This window comes from Heliangelus exortis, chromosome Z (assembly GCF_036169615.1).
Source record: "Heliangelus exortis chromosome Z, bHelExo1.hap1, whole genome shotgun sequence".
Taxonomy (NCBI): Eukaryota; Metazoa; Chordata; class Aves; order Apodiformes; family Trochilidae; genus Heliangelus; species Heliangelus exortis.
In genome coordinates, this window is record NC_092454.1 from 48,393,128 (window position 1) to 48,417,088 (window position 23,961).

At 35.5% G+C, this 23,961-nt stretch overlaps 1 protein-coding gene across 4 annotated transcripts in view; it reads left to right on the forward strand.

The window, feature by feature from the left end:
• The window catches only part of SMARCA2 (SWI/SNF related BAF chromatin remodeling complex subunit ATPase 2), a 116,140-nt gene that overhangs the window by 44,292 nt on the left and 47,887 nt on the right, over window positions 1-23,961 (forward strand). For all 4 annotated transcript variants that reach the window (XM_071731283.1, XM_071731286.1, XM_071731287.1 and 1 more), the window contains 14 exons: window positions 3,098-3,151; window positions 4,609-4,739; window positions 4,925-4,985; window positions 6,321-6,421; window positions 6,728-6,875; window positions 9,972-10,135; window positions 11,837-11,903; window positions 12,451-12,561; window positions 14,025-14,267; window positions 14,566-14,679; window positions 16,657-16,764; window positions 19,086-19,172; window positions 20,070-20,116; window positions 21,775-21,941. In XM_071731283.1, the coding sequence (XP_071587384.1) occupies window positions 3,098-3,151; window positions 4,609-4,739; window positions 4,925-4,985; window positions 6,321-6,421; window positions 6,728-6,875; window positions 9,972-10,135; window positions 11,837-11,903; window positions 12,451-12,561; window positions 14,025-14,267; window positions 14,566-14,679; window positions 16,657-16,764; window positions 19,086-19,172; window positions 20,070-20,116; window positions 21,775-21,941 (1,603 nt within the window). The remainder of the gene's footprint in view (window positions 1-3,097; window positions 3,152-4,608; window positions 4,740-4,924; window positions 4,986-6,320; window positions 6,422-6,727; window positions 6,876-9,971; window positions 10,136-11,836; window positions 11,904-12,450; window positions 12,562-14,024; window positions 14,268-14,565; window positions 14,680-16,656; window positions 16,765-19,085; window positions 19,173-20,069; window positions 20,117-21,774; window positions 21,942-23,961) is intronic.

Genomic DNA, 23,961 nt, shown 5'->3' on the forward strand with positions numbered 1-23,961 from the left:
CCCTCTCCAAAACCTCTGTGCTTTTTTTTTTCTGAGAGAGAGAGAGTATGTTCTTACAAAAGAACAATCCCCTGCCTACAAAGTTACAGTATAACTTAAATGGGATTCTTGACCTGTATTACCAGTGAAATGTAATGATTTAGTGCATAAAATTTGCAGTCAAGATAATCCTTAGTTCAGGTAGCATGTGGAATAACTGCATTGTTCTAATAATGAAAAACAGTAGTTTCTTCAATAGTCCACATCTGTGATACATTTCTATTTCTATGTCAGTATAGGTGAAGTATGAATGAGGAACAGTGATCTGGCCATGTCACTAAAGACACAATTTTCTGTCACTGAAGTGAAAAGGAAATATGACTCATAAATATTCAGTCCTTGTAAATATCCCAGTGCAAGGAAGATTAGCAGGGAAAAGATGTTATAGTTGTCTTGATAATCTGCATGTTTTTGATGTAGTTAAGTTCTTTCCACCAAGCTGTTGATCATCTGTCAAGGATACAGGAGCTCACACAAATACTCCCCATTGTTTTAATTCATAATTTTAATAATTCATTGATCCATGGCTGCAGCATTCCTTGAAGTTAGTGGGCACTGTGTATTTAAGTCATATACTTAGTATCTACAGTTTTACATTCCATAATCCATATTAAACACAGTTGAAGCTACTGGAACCTGTAGCTAAATGCTATGTACAGAGAAATGAAAGAAGAGAGGTCTGGGGATTTTATCCTAGAACTGGCAATGAGAAAGTAGATGGTGAAATTTTTCCTGTCTTCGCTAGATTCATATTATGTAGTATACATGTGAACCCTATATCCTTACAAGAATAAAATTTCAGATTAGTCCATTTTTTATCTGGGATACAGTTTAGGGAATCTTAATGATAGATTTGGCTTTTTTGCTTTTGTCACACTCCTGTACTTGCATCTTCTGCCTCCAGCCTCCTGTTCTGCTAGTGTCTCACATCTTCACTGCAGATGTGGACTAAAAATACACTGTATATGAAATTGTCATCTGATAGGCCATTTTAACTTGGTATGCAACCTTTCACCTTTTTCTGTAGGAGTTTTTCCTGTCATACAGAACATGAAGAAAATGTAGCTTCCTGCTTCCATAAAATTGATATTTTTTTGTAAATGATAAAATTGTTAAGATGAAAGATGTTTTTGCATAGCCTGACTTACAGGTGTGAGGTATCTGTCATTAATTACATTTATCTCTTTTGTAATTTATGTTTCTTCTTCCCAATGTAATTTCTAACTGTAGGTTTTAAATATATGTCAGGATCTGGTCTTTGCACAGTAAACAGCACTGATATTTACTGCTTATTTGTGGTGGTGTGTTTGACTTATAAGGTTATTTCCATTCTATGTAGCTGAACTACAGCAATATAGAGAGCAGTCTCTTGCAAGACTGGACTCTTCCCCTTGCTGTTCATGCAAGGAAAAGATATCCTCAGTTACTGTACCTTGTTCAGCTGAGGCCAGATATGTGCTATTGTAATTTATACTGTCCCTCTAATTTAACTCCAGTTCTGGTACAGTTTGTTTCCTTATCAGCAGGCATACTTGCTGCCCAGGAGAGCTGAAGCAAGCAGCCTTCAGGCTCATATTGGCATTGCTCTTGCTGAACATGAGCTATTGTTGCATTCAGCAGGAACAATGATGTTTGTGTAGCCCAGTGAAGTATTTATAAACCTACCTTTCAGGTTATTTTTTGTATGTTAAAGAATATTATACTTCATAAATATTTTAAGGGTTTAGGCTAGAATTGAGCATAGCCGTATTTCTGGTTTTGGTAATACTAGTGAAAGTATAGTTAGCAAATATAATTAGGTATGTGTCCTGAAGTATGACATAAGGACAGTATGACCTTATTTTTTGTTAAAAAAATAAGGGTAAACTTGTTTAAAATATAGAATTGTCTTGTGTCAGCTGTTGCGTGTTGATTTGAAGTTCATGCCATGGAAAATGAACTTTGGTGGCAAGCATAAAGGCTCAAGTCTTGATCTGAAGCATATATTGAGGGATCACCTCAATATTTGAAGTGTAGCTGTTCCTTAAATATAATTCTTTAAAAAAAGAAACAACTGGATTATCTAAAATTATCACATATGTTAATGGTACTTGGGAGGCACTTATCTATAACAGAAAATTTTAGCCATTGTGTTAGTTTGGTCTGTTTACATAGGTATCCAAAATAAAACTGCTGTAAGTACTACAAACCCATCACTGTAACAGGAGCACAAGGTGTGTTGTGTACTTTTTTTCTCATTGTCACAATAGTTTAGGAAATTCCTAGTTTAGGAACAAACTTTATCTTCCTTTTTTTCTCATGATACCCTGACATTTTCAAATGAGGACAGGCTTTAATAAAGATACTGCTTACTTCTTGGTGTGGTGCCTGGGGAGAAGAAAAACAATCTAGCTTTCTCCAGCTAAGAACTTCAGGGGTTTTTTTGTTTATAATTTGAAGAAATGTGGTCTTGACTTGATTAAGATATAGTGTAAAGAACTTGCAGTTGAGTCCTCAAACCAAAAAGCCTATAGAATAGCAGAATAGTAACCTAGAAGGATGATCTTTGAGGTCCTTTCCAGCCTGGCATTCTAAGGAAAAAAAGAAGTGCCTGCACAAATGCACAATCTGATGCCTGGTGACACCTCCAAAATGGAGTTTAAAGTACTTTAAAGGAAATTAATAGTAAATCACATGAAGATTAAGTACTAAATTTTACTCTTTAGTAAAATTTATTTTACTAAAAAAAAAAAAGCTATATTTTACTAGCACAGTCTGTAAGCATATAAGCACCAGTTCTGGACCAGAAATTCAGCGGGCCAGCCACTCTGACGTGCAGATCTATTACAGTGACTACAGGTGTTGTAGTCACCCTGTTCATACTATTAAACACTTCGTGCATGGTAGTAACTCTGTGCTTATCTCTGCCTTTATCTACTTAAGCCTTAAATTGCATGCATCCCAAGCTATTCAGAAATAGAGGGAAACATACGCACGGTCTTAAATCCTTACATCACATGAAGTGATCTATGTACTTGTAATCTGACAATAATATTTTTAACTTCTTCATTTTTCATAGAAGGCTGAAGAAAATGCAGAAGGAATGGGATCTGGTCTTGGTCCTGATGGAGAGGTATGTATTTTGCAAGGTGTTTGTTGTGGGGGTTTTTTTGTTTCTGTTTTTGGTTTTTGTTTGTTTGTTTTCTGTTGTTTTTGGTTTGTTTTTTTCCCCCAAACTTCCCAGTGATTTCTTAAAAAATAAAGACCAGAAATGTTCTAGAAAAACCTGTTGCTTTTAGCCAGAAAAAAAAATTATCTAAATTGAATTATGCTAGACTGTTTATCTTCAGAAAGTTGAAGACTAGAAGAAAAATACACTGAATATATCACTCATTATGCTGAAAAATCACTCTCGCCTTTGTTATATGTTCAAAAGTAAATGTTTTTTTACAGATCATATATAGACATAGTTTACTATCTAAAATCGGGTTGCAAATGCAAGAAATCTAGCTTATAATTTTTAATAAAATACGTTGTTGCATTGCATATAATTACCTTTTGAGACACAGGATGGACTGTGGTGCTATGATGGCTTAAGATATTTGTAGGTTCTTCTTTAGAAACAGTTGAAAATGAGTTACTTTTTGTATCATTCTTTGAGTAATATTATTAATCTAGTAACAGAGCATATACTGCCTCATTAAGAGGTGTTCTGTTATTGCCATTTTTCTGTTCCATTTCATTTTTATACAAAGACAATATTAAAGGTTTTTGCTATAGCTCTTCAACTACATCAGAAAAAATATCACTTGCAAGCATAAAAAAGGAACAGAAGTAAACCTGTAAAAACAGGTTTATTATTTTATTTCTCTACATATAAATAGCAAAACATTCCTGTAACTTCAGTAGTTTTGGAAATGGTTTAAGTCTTATACTCTGCATTTGTAATTTTTAATAATTATTTTTTCTTGCTCGTATCGGTACATGTAAGGGAAAGATTATTTCATAGAAACACAAGTAGAAGGCAAAAAGGTTCTAAATCTGTGATTAAACAGGGCAAATAAAAACTAATTATGGTATTCTTGTTTTGTTAGAACACAAGATTAAGCAAAAGGTCTTGTTACTGCAGGTGCTTTGACAGTTTAATTGAAGAAGTCAGGACAGTGAGTCTTTAAAATAGGCTGCCCTTACATACATGCTTTTTCATGTAACATAAAAGATAATAAGTTCAATGTATGCTTTTTTTGTTACTGATGTCCACTGGTATAAGTAACAGGTTTAATGCCTATAAACATACATACCCTGTGTCTTGTTTTACAAAAGGCAACAATGTATTCTTCTCCAAACTGCTGCTGTTAATTTGTTTGGAATACTGTGATATATTAGTGGATATCATATAGAACAGGTTACAAAGAAATAGTGTGACTCAGTGTTTGTCTGATAGCATGTGCAAAGATGTGGCTTCTAATAACAGAACTGCACTGCTTGTCCAGATCTGGAATTTTGAAAATACCAATAGTTCTTTTTGTTGTCTGTGACAAGCATGAAAGTCAGTTGACTTGTAGTATAAAATTTCATTTGAATTTTTAGCCCATAGATGAGAGCAGTCAAATGAGTGACCTTCCAGTCAAAGTGACTCACACCGAAACAGGCAAAGTTCTTCTTGGACCAGAAGCACCAAAAGCAAGTCAGCTGGATGCTTGGCTGGAAATGAACCCTGGGTAAGTAGTTAGAATATAAGTAGGCTACTTTGTCTATTTGCATCAATATTTTTCAAGGGCTTCTCTTACTCTTTTTAATCTATTTTATTCTTCTTTCAATTTATTGTGTGTAAACTAAGTAGATGGAGTAAACCTAATTCCTCTTCTCACCTGTAATTCATAATCTTTCTGTTATCTTTGTACAGCTATGAAGTTGCTCCCAGATCAGACAGTGAAGATGAAAGTGGCTCAGAATATGAGGAGGAGGTATGTGTTTTTAGAAAAAATATTCTGACAAGTAATATAGTAAAAACTAAGTACGTACTGTGTTATTTTCCTCTTTTTCATGGGGAAGGAAGGAAAAGCAATAGCAGGTGTTTTAGTAGTAGTATTAACAGGAAAGGTAGCTGGTTTTGAATTTCTTTCCAGTTCATAACTGTTGCCCTTTATATATGCTGTAAATGCCCAGGTGGTAATCAGGGTTAGAAAAAGTAAATATTTGACTATTAATAATAATGACACAGAGAATTTAAGCAGTTTCCTGTTTCGAAGAAATGGCTGTAATGGGGCTATACTGAGGCTTTGTGGTGAATCAAGGTAATCTTTAATGCTTAGGCATTGGAGGGTTTACTGACAATTTTGAATAACACAGTTATTAAATATTATGTCTATCAAGAAGTCAGGGATTTAGTTTTAGTCTATTCAGAGTAGTGTTATTTGAATCCTATCATTACAAATAACTACATTCCAAAGAAGAAGACGATGACTGAGGAGTAGAAAAGGACCAGGTTCAATAAACAGTGTAGTAGCAGAATTAGGTATACAGTTCAGATCTCTTTAGTCTAGCAGTCTTTACAATGCTAAATCAAATGATCACTGAAACTGGACTGTATGATGTTAAGGTGTGTGCCTTTGTAGGACTAATTTTTGCTAATGTTATTCCACAAGACTGTCACTATCGAGATAGATGCAAGGGGCCTGATACTAGTAATATAGGAGGAATGTTAAAAGAGATGTCTACACATTTTTAGTGTAAGCTCTTTAGCAGCAGTGTTGTTTAGTAATAGGGAAATTATTGTTCAAAAGAATTGAACTTGCAGAACTCAGAGCACTGCTTTGCTCACTTCACTGGTGAGATTTTTAATTAGTTATCCATTGCAACTGTAGCCAGACAAGAAATCAATTTATTTTCAGAGAGTAAAAATATGGTCCTTTTTTAAACGTTAAGAAACTGGAAGCCTAAACCAGCAATTCTTGGCAGCTTCTAAATTTATACTAAATGACCACGCATCTGGAATATGACATAAACATGGCATGAACATGGCAGACAGAGTAAGTCTTTAAAAAGTAAAATCATGAAAGGGGAGAATACCTCCTATTTCAAAGTATCACAACTTTCTTTTGTTCAGTGTATGTCTAATATCTTCTTACTCTTCAGTACAATTCTGTTGCAGGATAGGTGTAAATTGAACTGTGTGATTCAGGTTCCTGTCATAAAGCATTGGCCAGTGAAAGCTACCAATACAGGAATACCAATTGAAAGTATTACTATAGAAGATGTTGCACTTCCCAGCACCCCTGTTCTTTTTTGGTGTTCTGTAGGATGATGAAGAAGAATCGAGCAGGATAGAAGCTGACGAGAAGATAGTACTGGATCCTAACAGTGAGGAAGTTTCTGAGAAAGATGCAAAGCAAATAATTGAGTGAGTATTCTTTAGGTGCTGGTTTCAGTAAGGAATTGTGTTGTCTTACCATGATGTTCTTCAAAAGCAGCATGCTTTAGATTACAGTGAGTTGTGATAGCTTCTCTGGCATGTTAACATCTGCAGGAGAAGGAACATGATCCTTTGGTACTAATTGTGTCCTTCTCATAAAGTAGCTTGCACCATTTGGTGTGCTCACCACAGCTGGGGATTTGCAGTGTTTCTGTAAACAGATATATATTAATATGTGGTCAAAACACCTGTTTGTTTGTGGATATTCACTTTAGTTCTTTTTGTGCTTTCCAGGACAGCCAAACAGGATGTGGATGATGAATATAGCATGCAATATAGTGCTAGAGGATCTCAGTCCTACTACACTGTTGCTCATGCAATCACAGAAAGGGTAGAAAAGCAGTCTTCTCTTCTTATTAATGGCACACTGAAACATTATCAGGTGAGAAATTATCAAAATATAAAAATATTTAAAACTTGGAATTGTGTTTGATGTTTCAGTGTTGATTTTCAAGTTGCAATCTGAAAATTCGTAAAGAAATACAAGTTGTCTAGTAGGTTAGAATCTGGTAATTATATGGACAAAGCAATGACAGTTACTATCACATATCGTGCTTCGTACATAACAATTGAATAATAGTAACAACTTTCTGCATATATGGGAACTTTTTTTCTCATCGCAGACCAATAATATTTCGGTTTTGCTACCCTTAATAACCTGCAAGTTTGATTTTGCTGTTTGTTCTCATTTGTAATGGGCTAACAATATTTTTCATCTTACACTATTTAAAAGTTTGGTATTTTATTTTTTAGTTAAGATCACAGTATTTCAGCACAATGACAGATAAAATTTGGAAAATATGTTTTGCTATGGAGGTTGATGTCTTGAATTCTTTAGACATGCAGTGGATTTACTAACTGAGAACTTCTGTATTCTGATATGAACAAAGATTCTCGTATGATTGAAAATCTCTGTGGTACATTTTTCAATACTTCTGCTATTGTATAGCTTTCTAGGAAAATCCAAGAACTTGCATCTTTTCTGCAATCAGAACATTATTCTACCTAAGCATAAAACAAAGAATAGTATTTACCAAGATACAATGAAGTTGCATATCTATTTTTGTTAGCGGAGAATTGGGAGGAAGACTTGTTTCTTAAGTATGCATGATGTTACAGCTAGAGCCCCTTCTTCCTATGCTTCTCAGCACTCCCACCTATTACAGTAGCTTTTTAAAATAATTTAAAATTCAAGTGTTAAGCTGATTTCTCTTTTTGAAGCATTTTAGAATTTTTTATTATTTAGAATTTAGAATTTTTTTATTTATATTCCTCAATCTGGGACATGGTGGGAAAACAAGAGACTAAACAAAAGCTGTACATCAGACTGGATGTACAGGAGGGGACAACATTGGTGTGGAGCAGGGGCTTAGGGAAGCTTCTCCTAGAAGGTTTTCAGTCACTGATCATGTGAAGCCTTGAACAACCTGGCCCCAGGGCTGCACCTTCTGTGGGCAGATTTGCATCAAGAATGCCTGAGGTCTATTTCAAATAGAATTATTCTATTCCAATAGAATGATTCTACTTGTTCAGAGCAAAATTCCATTAAAATTCCATCTCAATTTGAATTTTGTTATGAAGGTTTAGCACTTCTAAGTGAGCCCTTAGCAGAAAGAGGAACATGCCATGTAGAAATTGATTTTGAACATGGTAAGTTAAATAACTTTTCCTGTACTGATGAGGAATTCTGGTGAGGCAAGACAGAATCCATCCATCCATCCATCCATCCACTTTCTCAGCTGTTGTATCTTTATTTTTGCTGCCCCGTTGTCCATATGTTGTCCAGCATGAGCACCCAGTGAAGGTGGAAGCCAGCAGATGCAGTCAGCATCCTTCTTTACTGCATAATCCTGATTCATTGTCTGGGAAGGCTTACCTGGTGTACTAAGTGAATAGTGGATAATAATAATAATTTGATGGCCATGTGAATTTAAAGTGCTTTTTGACAGGAAATTAGGATTGTGATAGTTCTTTTACTTCCTGAACTCTAACTACTTATGGAACACAGAAATATTCTTAAATTATGCAGTTCTGTGTTTTGCAGTGCAATTTCCCTGTGTGCCACAAAGTAAAATAATTCAGCCTGTGGAGTAAAACAGACACAGGGATTACTAATTTGAGCTGGTCTTTTAGCTTCTCAGGGTGATATCTAGTTACTGAGTAAGCAGATTGATTCTTTATGGTGTCCCATATAGTAATTGCATCAGAAGTAAGAGGCACACTTGTTTTAAGAGCTTTATGTCAGGATAACTGAGGCTTCACTTTGGTTCTAGCAAGAATGTTCCAAAGGAAACTGTTTCATGGCTTGTCCCTTTACTCCCTGTATTTCCCTGTCCTCTAGATTTTACATGCTTTTTCCTTCTCAACATTTTTTCTGCTTTTCCCTGTTTCTTACTGTCGAGTTTGGTCAGATTGTCTCTTCTTTAATGTAGGTATGTGTCAGTGGAGAAAGTTCAGTGACACAAATACAATTTTCTTATTAGTTCTGAAGCTACTTTGTAAGGGGGACATAGAGTTGCAGAACAAATTCTGATCAATTCTTGGCCTGTGTATTAATTCAGTTAGCATGTACATAAAGCCAGTAAATTGATACCATTATTTTGGATACTCTCTTGCAGAGTTTACTGAAGTTAACAGAAGTTTACTTCAAGCATGTAGTGTTTTCTGTTTCTCAGGAGTCTTAATTTACTTCTGCCTCCATGTGTGAGACAGATCAGAAGTCTGGATCTGAGAAGCAAAAGACTGCTTTGCACTTGCCTGAGTAATGGGATACACACATACATGGAAGTCTGTGTGACAAGGAAATAATCTGAGTCAGTGCTTTCTAGCAGTACTCCTTTCAGTGTGAAGTAGACATTTCTCAGCTGCAATACTCTGGCTTCCTTCCAGCTCTGAGATTTTATATACAAGATATGACTGGACAAAGGGGCCTTGCTCTGATGTTTGGAAGTATGGACAGGAGGCAGTAGATGTACATGTGTCACAAAAGCTTTGGTAGAACAGTGATGCAGTTAGCAAGCATGAGGTTTACATGTTCTGCAAAGACTTAATGGATTTGGTTTTAAAAGATTTCAATTAACTCAAGCAGCATGCATGAAATACACACAGTAAGTTCGACATTTGGTGGTGCTGAAATTAGAGAACAAATTCTTGTAATGTTGAATATTTCTGAGCCTTACATGTCAATGCCTATGTGTTTTTTGTGCATGGTACAAAAACTCCTCTGTTTATGAAATCTAATTTCATATTATGGTCTCTGCTGATCAGGAGTGAGCATTTCCATGTAGATGTTACTAGAAATTTATCTTGTTTCAGGTTTATTTGTGGGACGGAGGTGTTAAGATACCCTGAGCATATAGTAGTATTAAAGGAAATCCGACATCTAAGTAGGGAGTGGCATCAGAATCTTGCTTTATTGTACACATGTTCATTATTTCTTTGGGTTTTAAATAACAGAAACTATTATTACTACTTTCAGCTCCAGGGACTGGAATGGATGGTTTCACTCTATAATAACAATCTGAATGGAATTTTAGCTGATGAAATGGGACTTGGGAAGACAATACAGACTATTGCACTCATCACTTACCTGATGGAGCACAAAAGACTCAATGGCCCTTATCTCATCATTGTTCCCCTTTCGTAAGTAAAGGATATCTTTCTGCTGTTTTAATTCTAAGCATTGCAGGTAGGTTTGTTCAAAACACACACTAGTTTTCCGTGTAATGAAAAGATGAGGTGCACAGTGTAATTACACTGAGATTGGACAGTATATTTTCATGTCTTCGCAGTTAATTCTTTAGCATTGGAAGGGTGTCCAGAAAGCTGAAAAAGCACTTGGTTCCATGAGTTTCACTGACGTCTCTTTTGGCAAATTTAGTGAATTTACTGTAATTCACTCTTAAGCCACTAGAGGGGGATGGTATTTATTTCATATTATGTGCGCTCCCTTCCCTGTTCAACTTTTAACTGTGATATTAAAAATCTTCTGCTTAGTTCGTTAAGCATCTGGAGCCCCATCTGATACCAAGTAGTCATGCTTTAGTGAGGTTGGGTGATCTTTTAAGTGTGTATAATTAGCTGTGGATGTAGCCTGGATGAGTGATATTTATGCTTTGGACAGGTGTCCTGATTGATTGCTTAGTGTGCTGCCCTGTTTGCTTTCTTTTATCTTTCAAAGATGCTGCTTGTTTTATACATTTCTTTTAATGCATTTTCCTTTCTCCAAAGGTGAATGTGTCATTTTTAGTGACTGAAAGTGCTGTGTTTTAAATAAAAACTGCCAGACACTGTAGAACTAATGCAGGGTTTTACATATTTGTGTGTGTGAGCTGCTTGATGTCTAGAAGTTCTGGGCCTTTTCTTTTGATAATTTGTACACCAATTGTGTTAGGTGTGTTGCAGGATTGGGATAAATTTTATTTATGACTATGTCTGTGGCTGTGTCTTTTGATTTCTTTTGAGCTATCTTGCTGTGCTGCAGTAGTAACTGATGGTCTAACAGAAATACCACAGCTGTTCCTAATTGTATGGATACAAATCCTGAGCTCTAGTGTGAAAAAAAATGGCTGGAAGAAGATCTGTAAATAAAACAAAGTTAAAAGGAGAGTGTTGGTAATGTCAGATTTCAGATGGCCTCAGTTAAAAAAAAAACAAAAAAAAAACCAAACCACCAGAAAATCAGATTTCCTTTAAGTGCTCTGTAATGATTTTTCATATGTTTCTAAAAGACAGGAACTGAGATTTATTTCTTTTATAAGTTTTGTACATTTTCCCTGCCTGTTTTTAGTAGCTAGCACTTCTTCCATCACAGTTACAGTAAGAAATTAAGATAAGAACATATTAAAAGAGCAGAAACACAGTGCAAGAGTGGGCCTGTGTGGTGGCACTGGGTGGCACTGTGAGTGGTTCTACCCAAGCAGAACACAGATGAATAGTGAATTTCATGAGGCTATATTTGAAAAGCTGTAACATTAGTTTTTGAGTTAGGGTAGCATAAAAGCACTCACAAGTCTATTTTTTGCTCAGGATTGTCTTTCTTATCATGAATGTCTACCAAAATACAAAGAAGTATGTAGAATTCTACTCTGAATTGGTTTCAAACTGACCCCTAAACAAGAGTTGAAAGAGGATTTCACACTTTTTTCCATTTAGTCCCCTGTCAGAATTGCTGTTATTTTATTAAAGTATATAAACTGCATTTTTAAAAAATATGCTGTTAAATATGATTGATTACATGAAATGTGTTGAAAATTTGACAAGTTATTGGAAATATTTATGAAGTTTGATATATATATTTTATAAATGATGAAATATATTACTTCTTTCTGATCTCTGTAACAGGACTTTATCTAATTGGACATACGAATTTGACAAATGGGCTCCTTCTGTGGTGAAGATATCTTACAAGGTTTGATTTGCTTTCTGTATGATTAGAGTCACACAAATGAGTATAGAGCCAGTTCTGTTGCCCCTGCATGAATTTCTAAACTGTTTGCTCATGAAGTTTTGTCATGTATATTAGGTGCTAAGCAGTGAGAATTAATCATATTGAGAAAACAATTATAATCAAGTAGTTACTTTCACATAGTGAAGCACTAATAAAATTGTTAATGATGAGATTGCAAGGCTTCTGATGAGTGTAATATAAATTATATCTACTTAGCATTTTGTAGATAGCTGAATAACTACTTTGCTGTTTGGCTGCTGTAGGAGTGCCAAGCAGTTTGCAAGGAGACTAAATCACTAGATGTGTTTCCAGTGCCCCATAAAAAGAGTTTTACAGTTTAGCAGCTATTTAAGGGAAGTACTCTGAAGAACTCTGGAATGGATTGACATTATTTGCAGTACTGGAAGATTACAAATTCATGTGGTTGCTGGTGTCTGCTAATGCATAAAACTGGTGTATTTTCTTCATCACAAGAAAGAGTAACTACTCACTTCTTTCTGTCTTTTAGGGTACACCTGCAATGCGCCGCTCACTTGTTCCTCAGCTTCGAAGTGGAAAATTTAATGTTCTTTTAACTACTTATGAGTACATAATAAAAGACAAGCATATCCTTGCTAAGGTAAAAATGACTGTCATCTCTTAACAGCAACAAAACCTTTGAGACATCTTCAACTGGTGCATAGCAGAAAACACTTCTTTGAATATAGAGTTATTCTGTCCTTCAATAAAAGTTAAACCATTAATTTATTTTCTCTTTCTCTTTTTATGACTACACTTCTCAATCACAGCTCTTCTCCCTGTAAACACCAGAATTTTCCTGAATGTGTCCAGGAGACAAATTCTTGTGTCAGTACTGTACATCTGCCTGTCCTTGAAAAACTTCGAAGGCACTGAACCTAATCTGCAGTTCTGACCTTAATTTTTTTCTGCTGTTTTTGATCTGAAGCTTATTCTTATTAGAGCCTTTCAAGCCATGTGGTCACTTTTTCACAAATGGGAAGTAGTTAACTGTATAATAACTTTGGCACCCTGACTCTTTAGTACACATGGCTCAGTTCTTAAAGGCTGACTAACAGTCAACAGATATGCCTCAGATGTTATCAATTAACTTGAAACCTTCCGTACTGTAAGACTATTTCATATACACACAAAGCGTAGTAAGGAGGTATTTTTGCTGTACAGTGAAACTATATGGTTCTGCTGTTCCTTTGTTTTTCATTTTCACTATATTTCATTCATTTATTACATACTTTTTATTTAGGTTATTTATTTTTCCTCTCTGAGGCAAAGGCAATGCATTTCTTAGCATAATTCTGAATATCTGAGAGTAGTTTGAGACTACAGCATAGAGGCAAAACCCTCTAGTTTTGCCTAGCCTTGTTGAAAGATAGGAAGGACAGCAGTGTCATTCAGCCTGTCCTGGGAAATGGAATTAGTTAGCACCTACAAAAATACAAAGCAAGGTCTGCCTTGTCACATGATCATTGTAGTACATGTCTTGATTTCCCATGTTGTAGTACAGGTGGTAGCAGAGGGCTTGAGCAACTTTCCACAGTTGCTGAGACTGCGAGAAACTTTATTGGAAGATGTAGTAACTGGTATGAGATTATCATAACTATGCTGCTTTGTTCTTGAGTAAACACAGAGGATAGCTGAAACAAAGTTCAGGGTTGCTTGTGAGCATACTTATTTTGTAAAAAATGCTTTTTTGTTCTGCCAGGGTTCCTGTTCCAGACATGTCTATTTGGATTTTACATGTCTCTTTCTTCCACTGCAAACCATATTCTGGCCTTAAAGAGATAATGACTTTAATCTCCTTCCCAGAAGTGAGAGGGATCCACTGTTTGCTCTTGCAGTTCATGTCAGAATTCTGCATCAGATTCAGCATAACTAAGAGTTTGTTTCTATTTTTGCTTCTTGCAAGGGCAGTGATACTTGGATATTCCTTGGTTTGGATTTTCTCGTAGATAAGAATGACTCATATCTCAGGCTTGACATATTTTTGTTAAACACCTGCTGGGAGGAATTTAATTAAATCTGACCTGTTCTTAGTTTAGTCAACTTTTCTTCTTTTTCTTGCAGATTCGATGGAAATACATGATAGTAGATGAAGGCCATCGAATGAAGAACCATCATTGCAAGCTGACTCAAGTCTTGAATACTCACTATGTGGCCCCTAGACGAATACTGCTGACTGGGACTCCATTGCAGAACAAATTGCCTGAACTTTGGGCTCTTCTCAATTTCCTCCTCCCAACCATCTTCAAGAGCTGTAGCACCTTTGAACAGTGGTTCAATGCCCCATTTGCTATGACTGGGGAAAGGGTACTGTGGCTTTTTAAACATTCTTTTATTATAATTTTTATAATGTTTATTAAATGTCAGAAAAAACTCCACTTTGAAAACAGAAGGGAGCTTATACAGAAGTATGAGTACTTGAACTCTCCCTGATACTTAGGGAACTGATGTAACTTTTAGTTACATTTTTTTTATAATGCAGAAAATTTTAATATGTGACTTTTTTGACTTTAAGTCAGTTTGGTTGTTCCATGGAAGTCATTACTGACAAGACATTACCTAATATACTGAGTTGCCTTGTACTGACTTTTATTAACTTCTGTAGGTTGACTTAAATGAGGAAGAAACTATTCTGATCATCCGTCGTCTCCATAAAGTGCTCCGACCTTTTTTGCTGAGAAGATTGAAGAAAGAGGTTGAATCCCAACTGCCAGAAAAGGTTTGCAATGAGAAGAGTTTTGGAAGGGGTCCAGTAATTTTTTTAAGCATTATGAAATGTTCCTTTTTTCAGATTTAATTTAGAAGATTTCTTTAGCATCTGTAGGTTTGTTTGTTTATAAATCTGCAAAGAAAGTTGGCCACTGAGGAATCCTTGCATACCTGAAATTTCATCATTCTCAGGATTCTTCACCAGTCATACAGCTTTAATTGTATTTATGATTATCTGTGTAAGACATTCAACTTGTTCCTGCAATACATGGGTTCGCATGGGTGCGAGTCAGCTATGTACTGTGGATTAGATTCTGTCCTGTCGTATGTTCCCTGCATCAGATAAAACCTTTGCTCCCTTAGTTTACTGAAATTCTCTCTTTATAAGGCAGGGAGATATTTTTGAGGAGTTGTGGGACATGTCTTGTTGAAATTGCACCCCACAATTGTTGGGTTTTTTTTAACTAATGGCTTATTCAGAACATAAGTTTATCTTCTGATTTGAAAGGTCATCTTTTTATCTCTAGGCACCTTGTCTTGCCCCACCCTGTTCCCCTCTGTTATCCTGCATCACTTTTCCCATTCACCTTTCTTAGAATAAGAACAGCAACTGAATTAAAAAAATAAATTTGAAGACGTGCTAGAAGAAGGTTGGTCCTAAGGTTAACTGAGTTCAAGCCATACCTAAATTAAGTTTTTATAAGTGGTATTATGAGGTAACAAAAAGAACAGAGAGCTCTGTACAGATGCTTAGAGGCAGTACTTAATTGAAAAGCTTCTTTGGATTTGTCACCTTTAGAATGTTGTGAACACTATTACTGTTGTGGTAAAATAATTTCTGTTCCTTCAAATGTCAGATTCCCGGTATCCTTAGTAGTATTTATTTCAGAATGAAACATACCAAAAATATTACTAAAGTCTTCTTTCTATTCAAATTTTTGCCAGTTTGAGACTCTGTATTTGATAAATCCATTTATAGACATTGGAAGAGGAGGATTTAGAAGCTGAATCCATGCTGGTACTCAGAGGGCCATACTTACTTTTGGTTCTATTATCTTGCTTACAAAAAACCCAAACTGGTCTGACCATGATGAGTGACCTTGTTGACTGAAACCTGTTAATCAGTTTCATTTGATCTCGGTAATTTTAATGAAGAAACCATTGAAGAAATAATCTCTTCTTTTTAATGAGTTCATTCTCCTGTCTTTCTGAGAAGAAAATAACCTGATAATTTTTATTCCATCTCTTTATAAAACACTAGGAAGCTTGTGCTTTCTCTTTCAATCACCATTTGAAAGATTCCTGGCCACTGGTGTGGCTTTATTCTCTGTTTTTATTTTACATAACTTATTAAAATACAGTGACTGTAATCTGCAAATTTGGTAGTAGAAAAAATGATTGACATTGGAATATAAAGTCTTTGTGTTACTGGACTTGAAGAGAGCGTGCAGTCAAAGCTGTTTGAATTAATGTATGTTTACCAAGCTGAACAAGAAGTCAAACTAAACATGGAAATCATACCCAATTAAATACTTGATTAAGTACTTGATAAAGTGTATCTAGCTGATATCAAGAAGATAGTGTATCTTTGTGCCATCCAAGGTAAGCGTGATGTTTATTAGGCAGCAGTAGTGGATCAAGGGTTGGACTTGATGATCTCTGAGGTCCCTGCCAACCCAGCCAATTCTATGATTCTATGATTCTATGATTATAAGGTGTTATTTGCTAGGTGTACAATGATGACATTTTTATAATGCCCTGTTTGATACTTCATAATTCTTTACAGAAAGAACAATGTCCAGAGCTTATTAAACATAAAGTGGTTTGTATTGTTTTTTTTAATTACATGGTAAATATAAAACAAAACAAATCTTATTTTTAATTATTGCTTTAAATTGTTAAATTTGCAGAATGAAAAAACTATAGACAGTCCTTACTAAAATTATGTCAATGTGTTTATGGTTGTTTGGGCTTTTTTTTGCACTAGGTGGAATACGTGATCAAATGTGATATGTCAGCTCTTCAGAAGATCCTGTACCGTCACATGCAAGCCAAGGGAATTCTTCTCACAGATGGTTCTGAAAAAGACAAAAAGGTACAAAAGAAAGACTAAAGACATAGGAAACAATAAGTTAACAACATGATTTCTGTTTTACAAAATCAGTATATAGGCTCCTACTGCAGGTATCTGTCAAGGGACAAGCTTTTAGTTTACAAGACTGCAGCTAATGCTCTCTGTTCAAAAGGAAAAGGTAGACTTGTATTCATTATAGGTACAGTGCCTTTCTTCAAACAGGAAATATTTGATTGATAAAAGACAGCATTTCCCTTTGCCAAGTTTTATCCAATAATGTACCTGAATAATTGTGATTGTGGCAGCACTGGTACAGTCTTGTTTTGGTCAGCTAGAGCTGTATTGTTTACTTTCTGACAAGATCCATTAGTGACAAAGTTCTTCAAGAGGACAGTAGGATTCAAAGATTATGCCATCATGAGACTTGATCCAGTTAATACAAGGTATTCAAGTTGCCATTCATCAGCTTATTTGTGTTTATACTTTCCACACAATAACAAATGGGAACTAGTTTGAGTAAGCACGTGCACCCTGGTATGTGTATATAAGCGATGAAGTCACATACTGGCTTTCCACCATGCTTTTGGAGGTTGCATTGGTACAGTGGGTGGCTTTTTTAATTCAGTATCTTATTTTACTCACCTTGTGGATTGTGCCTTTTGTGCAATCAAATTGTTTTTCTTTGCTGGTGTTTACTCGAACTCCAACCAAAGCTGGTTCTTATAATTGGATATTGATACTCATCTTTATAGTTCATTGGGATTTTTCTTTGGTTTTGTTTTGGTCATGTTTTTTTTTTTTCCTCATTAATTTATGTTCCCCTGTTGTATCTTTAATATAATCTTGTATCTTCACTTTTTATATATGTCCTTACTTTTGTCCTACAGATTGAATTTTGTATCACAGTCTTATACTTCATTCATTTTTGGAGTCTTTTTCCTGTTTTCAACCAGCTCTGGTATTTTTTCCCGGTTTGCTTCTTCACTCATCTTTTGGCTTAGCCACTTCAAATTATCTTTGCTATCTCATAAGCACATCCCTCTTCTTCCCTTCTCCCTGTTTTTCTGTTCTTGACACTCTCTTAATTTTATTTTTTTTCAACTGTATCACTAGCCTCTCTGATCCACGCTGCCTGCAGGGGCAGGTGGTTGTTGAGAATTCTTGGCTTCAGTGATCAAATGATTGCTGAGTTACAAAAAATCCTTTCTACAGCTTTGACCTGAGAACAGCTCAGACTAGACAGAAATCATTAAGCTGAGAAGCTCTAGAAAATTACTTTTAGAGTGATTATGATCAATCCACATTTTGGAGCAAATTTGAAGGGATTTTGAAAGGAATAAAAACAAGTTTTAGATGTATGGAGTGCCCTCTCCAAATATAAAATCTCCACTCTAAATGTGTGATACCACTGTATTTTACAGAAGAGAAAAGAATATTATTAGTGTATTATATGATCAAATACCTTACTTTCTCCTAGTTTTGCTGCTGGAAATTGCTAAATTGTCTTGACTGAGTTTGTTAAAATAAATCTGAATTAGCCATACAGTAAATTTGGCACTCTGATTACGTTTTCGTAAGACAAACACAAAGCAAAGTGTCATTTGAAAGCATTAATTGTTTGGCAGTGTTAATATGATCCGATGTTCTTAAAGTTGTGTCCACCAGGTGCAATTAGTTTTTATAGCCTTACAGTTTAGTCTATCACAACAGACCATTGTCTGAAGTCTGTTCTGGTTCTTAAAAATTTTCACTTAGAGTAGGTTTTGAGCATATACTTCATTAAATATTAAGATGACCCAAGAGATTTGGCTATCTCTAGGCTTTTAGTTGCCTGTTGCCCTGTGTTTTGCTTGGTCTGAAAAGAGAAACCCATAGCCTCAGTTAATAGGCAGGAGAAGATACAGTAGAATTGGAAAACATTTGGTTAGAATTACTTTCAATTAAAGAGGGTTCCAACCTGGTGGAATTTGTATGGGTTCATAATAGCCAGTATAAATAAGCAGCATGCAGGACAGGTGCTTTGCTTCTCACAATGAATACTGAGGTAGATACATCATGCAGTTTGTGGATTACTTCCTTTTTTGTTTTGGAGCATCTGTATGGTAGATGAATTTATACAGCAAGACAACTGCACAATTGCTTCTGGTTTCATGGGAGGGTGAGGTGTTTTTTGGCTGTTTGTGGATTTTATTTTGGTTTTATTGTTTTTTAATTAGTGATGCAGTTGTCTGGTTTGGGGTAGAAGTATTTTTATGCCTGTTTTTAAAAATACACATGGAAAGCTTTATTATTAAACTAAGAAACTGGATTTCTGATTTGACTTGCATTGTTTGTACCCACAGGGAAAAGGTGGAGCAAAAACTCTTATGAATACCATCATGCAACTGAGAAAGATATGCAATCACCCATACATGTTTCAGCATATTGAGGTAAGACTGACAACTTTGATTTTGAGAGTTGTTTTGAATAAGGTGACTAACATAGTAGAAAACTGCTGTTGAAGCAGTGTGGGGGGAAAGGACATCTCTGTCCAGTTCATTTGTGCTGACAAGGACATACTTGAAAACCTTGGTCATTACGATCCCTTATTTTCAGAAACAAATGAACCAACCACCAGCTCTTTACTGGTAATCTGAAATCCAGTTTTGCAGAATTCAATCTTGTGTAGACACTGTCTTTAAAAAATGAAGATTTTTTTTTTAAATTTAAGAAATCCCATAGCAACTTAATCTCTACTTAGACCTGATCTACAACGTAAGGAATCGTTTAGGATCTCAGTAACTATCAGGCTGCTAAGTTATCAGTGAAAATTGCTGTGTTCTATCCAACCTATTCTTTTCAGTAAAAATGCACTGTCTATATGGCATCTCTCATTAGGACCTAAAGTACCTAAATACAGTTATATTTGGAAAGATTACAAGTGTCATACATATCTGGAATGTAGCTACATTTATATAACTGTATAATTAAATACCTACTGTGATGTATTATTATTATAGTTTTCACTCCTTGTTACCTTGTGTGCTAATTAATTAAATTCAGTAATTTGCAAATAGAACTTCCAGTGATTATTATTAACTAATGAGGTTCTACTGTATTTGCAGTCTGATAAAATGTACACTGCTAGATGTTACTTCTGCAAATTGTGTATTTCAAATAGTAGTAGTACAGGAATTCATTAGGGAGACCACTGTTGCTACAAGGTGTATTTCAAGAGTATAAACATGGAACTGAAACCCTAGTACTCATATATTTAATTTAAGAATGAATAATTTTGGTTTACTGTGTAGTTTGTAATAATCTGTTCATTGCTTATAACTCTGCAGGAGTCCTTCGCTGAACATTTAGGCTACTCAAATGGTGTCATCAACGGGTAACTCTGTTTTTCGTCATGTTCATAATGTTTTATTGGAACTAATGTTTCTCATGGTACATGGCAACAAATTCAAACAATTTACAGAAAGAAGAGGCACAGGACACATATTTAAAGCAAAAGATAACAGTTATAGAAGTCTTATATGAGCTTTTTATAACCCTCTGTCTCATTCAAGGGGACAGGCAGAGAAAATTGTAAACTGATGTCATCCTTACCCCTTACTTTGAAGTAGCTTACATACCAACTGAAATTCATTGGAATGACACCAGTTGGGATTTTCTTCTCTTTGTTGTTACTTTTGCTTTCTGATTTGCCTCTTTACTATCTTTATTCCAAATTAAAGTAGCATTTCTTATATTACTTGAAATGAAATGGATTTAAATTTTGTTCTTGGCACTTCTTTGTGCAACTATCTAGAAATGGAAGCTTTCCAATGCATTTTCCAAATGCATCGTCCACCTGACCCTCCTTGTGTTCAGGTGTTAATGTTTTTTCTTAGTATTATTATTTTTATTATTATTATTTTTCTTAGTATTATACCAGACTGTTTGTGCCCTTAACTACTGTACCAGACTACCTGTATCCTCAATAGTGTTGTCTTTTGCTGATTATTTATGTATGCATATCACAAGGCCGTGTATCTTTTGTACTTAAGTATACCATTACTAATGATAAATTGTATTTTGAGAGTGCAGACTCAAGGTTAGAAGAAATAACATGAAATTTATTTTTGTAAAGCATATTGCTGTGATGATAATTTAGACATCCTGTTTACTTTTATTCATCTTCTCAGTTATGATTTGAATTTCAGTGCTAAGAGTCTGTTCTGCAGATAATAGCATAGAATACAGATTAGCTACTAATCAAAGCAGCTAAACATTATTCAAGAATTAATTCTTGAATAATTAAATTCTTCACTGTATGAGTGATGTGATACTGGAACAGGCTGCCTAGGAAGGTTGTGGATGCCCCATTCCTGTGAGTGCTTAAGACCAGGTTGGATGGAGCTTTCAGCAACCTGGTCTAGTGGGAGGTATCCTTCACCATGGCAGGAGGATTGGATCTAGATGATCTTTAAGGTCCCTTCCAAGCCAAACAATGCCATTATTCTGTGATCCTGCTAAGGTTGTATGACAAAAAAGTACATCCTCTCTCAAACTCCTCCCGTTATCTCTGTATATTGGTCCGTCTTGGAATATTGCACTTTCATTTGCATGGTAGTTGAATGGAAAAATATTTTTTTTTTCTAATGTGTGTCTGCTGAATACAGCTCACAGCTGTGGCAAATGGCAGTTGAAAACAAAACTAGCAGATTAGTGTCTTAACTGATAAAATGCTTACTTAGCTGAGAAATAATGGGTTTTTTTATAAATAATGAAACAGAATTGAGTTTCTTCAGAGAAGGTGTTTGATGTGGTTAGAATCCATGAAGTTTTTGTAACTGAAGAAAAATTCCTTCCAAACAGGAATTCACATTAGCTTTATTTTATTGTAATCAACATAATTTTAGAGAGAAAAGTGCTATTAGTCTTGTTTATCTGTAAATTAATCTGATTATACTGTTATAGTCTGTTATACTCTGACATGATAATGACTAAAAGCTTTTCTAAATGCAGGCTGCTTCTGTCATTTACCATTCTTTTATTGTTCAATAGAGCTGAACTTTATCGGGCCTCAGGGAAGTTTGAGCTACTCGATCGTATTCTGCCAAAGTTGCGAGCTACTAACCATCGTGTGCTTCTTTTCTGCCAAATGACATCACTCATGACAATTATGGAAGATTACTTTGCCTTTCGAAATTTCCTTTACTTGCGTCTTGATGGTAAGCTAAATGAAAAGAAAAAAAAAGGATAAGTAAGTGAGGGGGTAGCATTCTTCTTTAGTTTGGGCATGGGAGACCTGAGTTCTAAGTGTCTTACTTGCACATCAGTGCTGTCATGTGACTCTACAGAGATGCACACAGGTTCAAAAATGATTTTACAGATCCACGAAGGAGAATTCTCCAGGGGTGTTTGTCATTAAGCTATGGGAGTGGACCCTTAAGCTTCAGCTTACTTGAGTTTTCTGTGTTCTGTCAGACAAGATTCTGAGCAAGATGTACTTCCACCTCAGTAGAGCTGATCTTAAATAACTCCATTGTCTCCTGGACTGTTTTCTTTCAACTATGTAACTTGCAAATCATTTGGTCAAGGGATTGTTTTGTTGACACTTTGTCTGATTTGGAATGCAGATTATGTAGAGGTCTGGTGGTTAAGACCTGATCTCTTTTTCAAACAAAGTTTAAAATCCAAGACCCAGTCAGTTGCCACTATGTAAGTTGTCTGAGAGTATTCTCATTATGAGAAATGATAATGCCAGTGTTTTGCCTAGATTCCAGTGGAATTAATTAATGTTTACCTATATAAAGATTGACTGCTGTTCTCCACAGCTAAGCTGAAATTCAGTGACAGGTAAAGTATTACATGCAGTTTTCTTCCTGAATTTCACAGGAAGGTCAATAGCCTCATTTATTTTTTTATATATATATGCGCTATCACCTTTGAATGAAAAGATGGTTTGCAAACAGAGTGGAGTAATGCTGAAAGGAAAATAACTAGAAATGCTATATCTCACCTGAGGCATATACCTGCTTGAAAGAAGTTTGCATTTTGGCCTGCTTCCATATGTTGATGACCTCTGCCTCATACTGACCCACTTAAATACTATTTTTACTTGATGTGCTTATCTCACACATAATAATGTTACATAGGGCCAGCATTTATTTGAATACTACTTCAATAGAAAAACAACTATTTAAAAAAATACAAAGAACAGTATAAGCAAAGTGAGAGTTTAAGGTTCTTCTGAATATATTTTACATTTTATATTGACTCTGTGCTTCATGCTTTATTTGGAAGAAAAGGTAGTATTGAAATGTATTTTTGTCCTTTACAAATATTAAAGAACATAAATTGAAAACACTATTATCTTCAAATATAAGACACACTAATGCAAATGAGCCACAAATGAGCTGTTTCACTGTGCCACAGGATGTCTTTCTCAAACCTTGCTGAAAAACATAGTACCATGCTCACAAAACCATCCTTGCACCTGTGGCCTGCAGATGTTTTAATGCTTGCACTCAAGAGCAACGAACTGTATTACACTGGAAATGTTTTTAGTTACTTTGCACCATTTATTAAAAAATTAATTCTTTTTCATGCTCCAATGCCTAAGGGAATACACAGTAGAGTAAATATAACTCCTTATTTTGTTTTGGGTTTTGCAGGTAATCCATTCAGCTATTCATTTGAACTTTTCTTTTCTTTCTAAATTCTGTGATGACAAGTACTTTGCATGCTGGAATGTAATATTTTTGTGGATTCTATCTAGCTGTCCTGTCCCATGAAGTGTTTTCTACCCTAGTCATGTGTTTCTTAAAGGAATTGGTTTCTGAGGGCCAGCAGTTTGTCTGTGTGATTGTATTTGGTGTGGCAGGGAGGTTAACTTTCCTTCTAGCAGCCCCTATCGTGCTGTGCTTTGCATTTGTAACTGGATAGGGTTGATAACACACCAGTGATAATACTCCAGTGCTTTGGCTTTTGCTGAGCAGTGCTTGCACAGTATCATGGCTTTCTCTCCAAACCACATCTCCACCTGCAGAAGAAGCAGGCTGAGGGTGAGCCAGGACCCAAACAGAACCCTGACCCAAACTGATCAAAGTGATGTGCTCAGTAGTAAAAAACTGAGGGAAGAGAGGAGCATGCAGGGGCATTCCTCATATGGCATTTGCCTGCTGAAGTAATTATGGGTGCCAAGTTTCTGCTCTTCAGGAAGTAGCTGGACAGCTACCTGCTGACAGG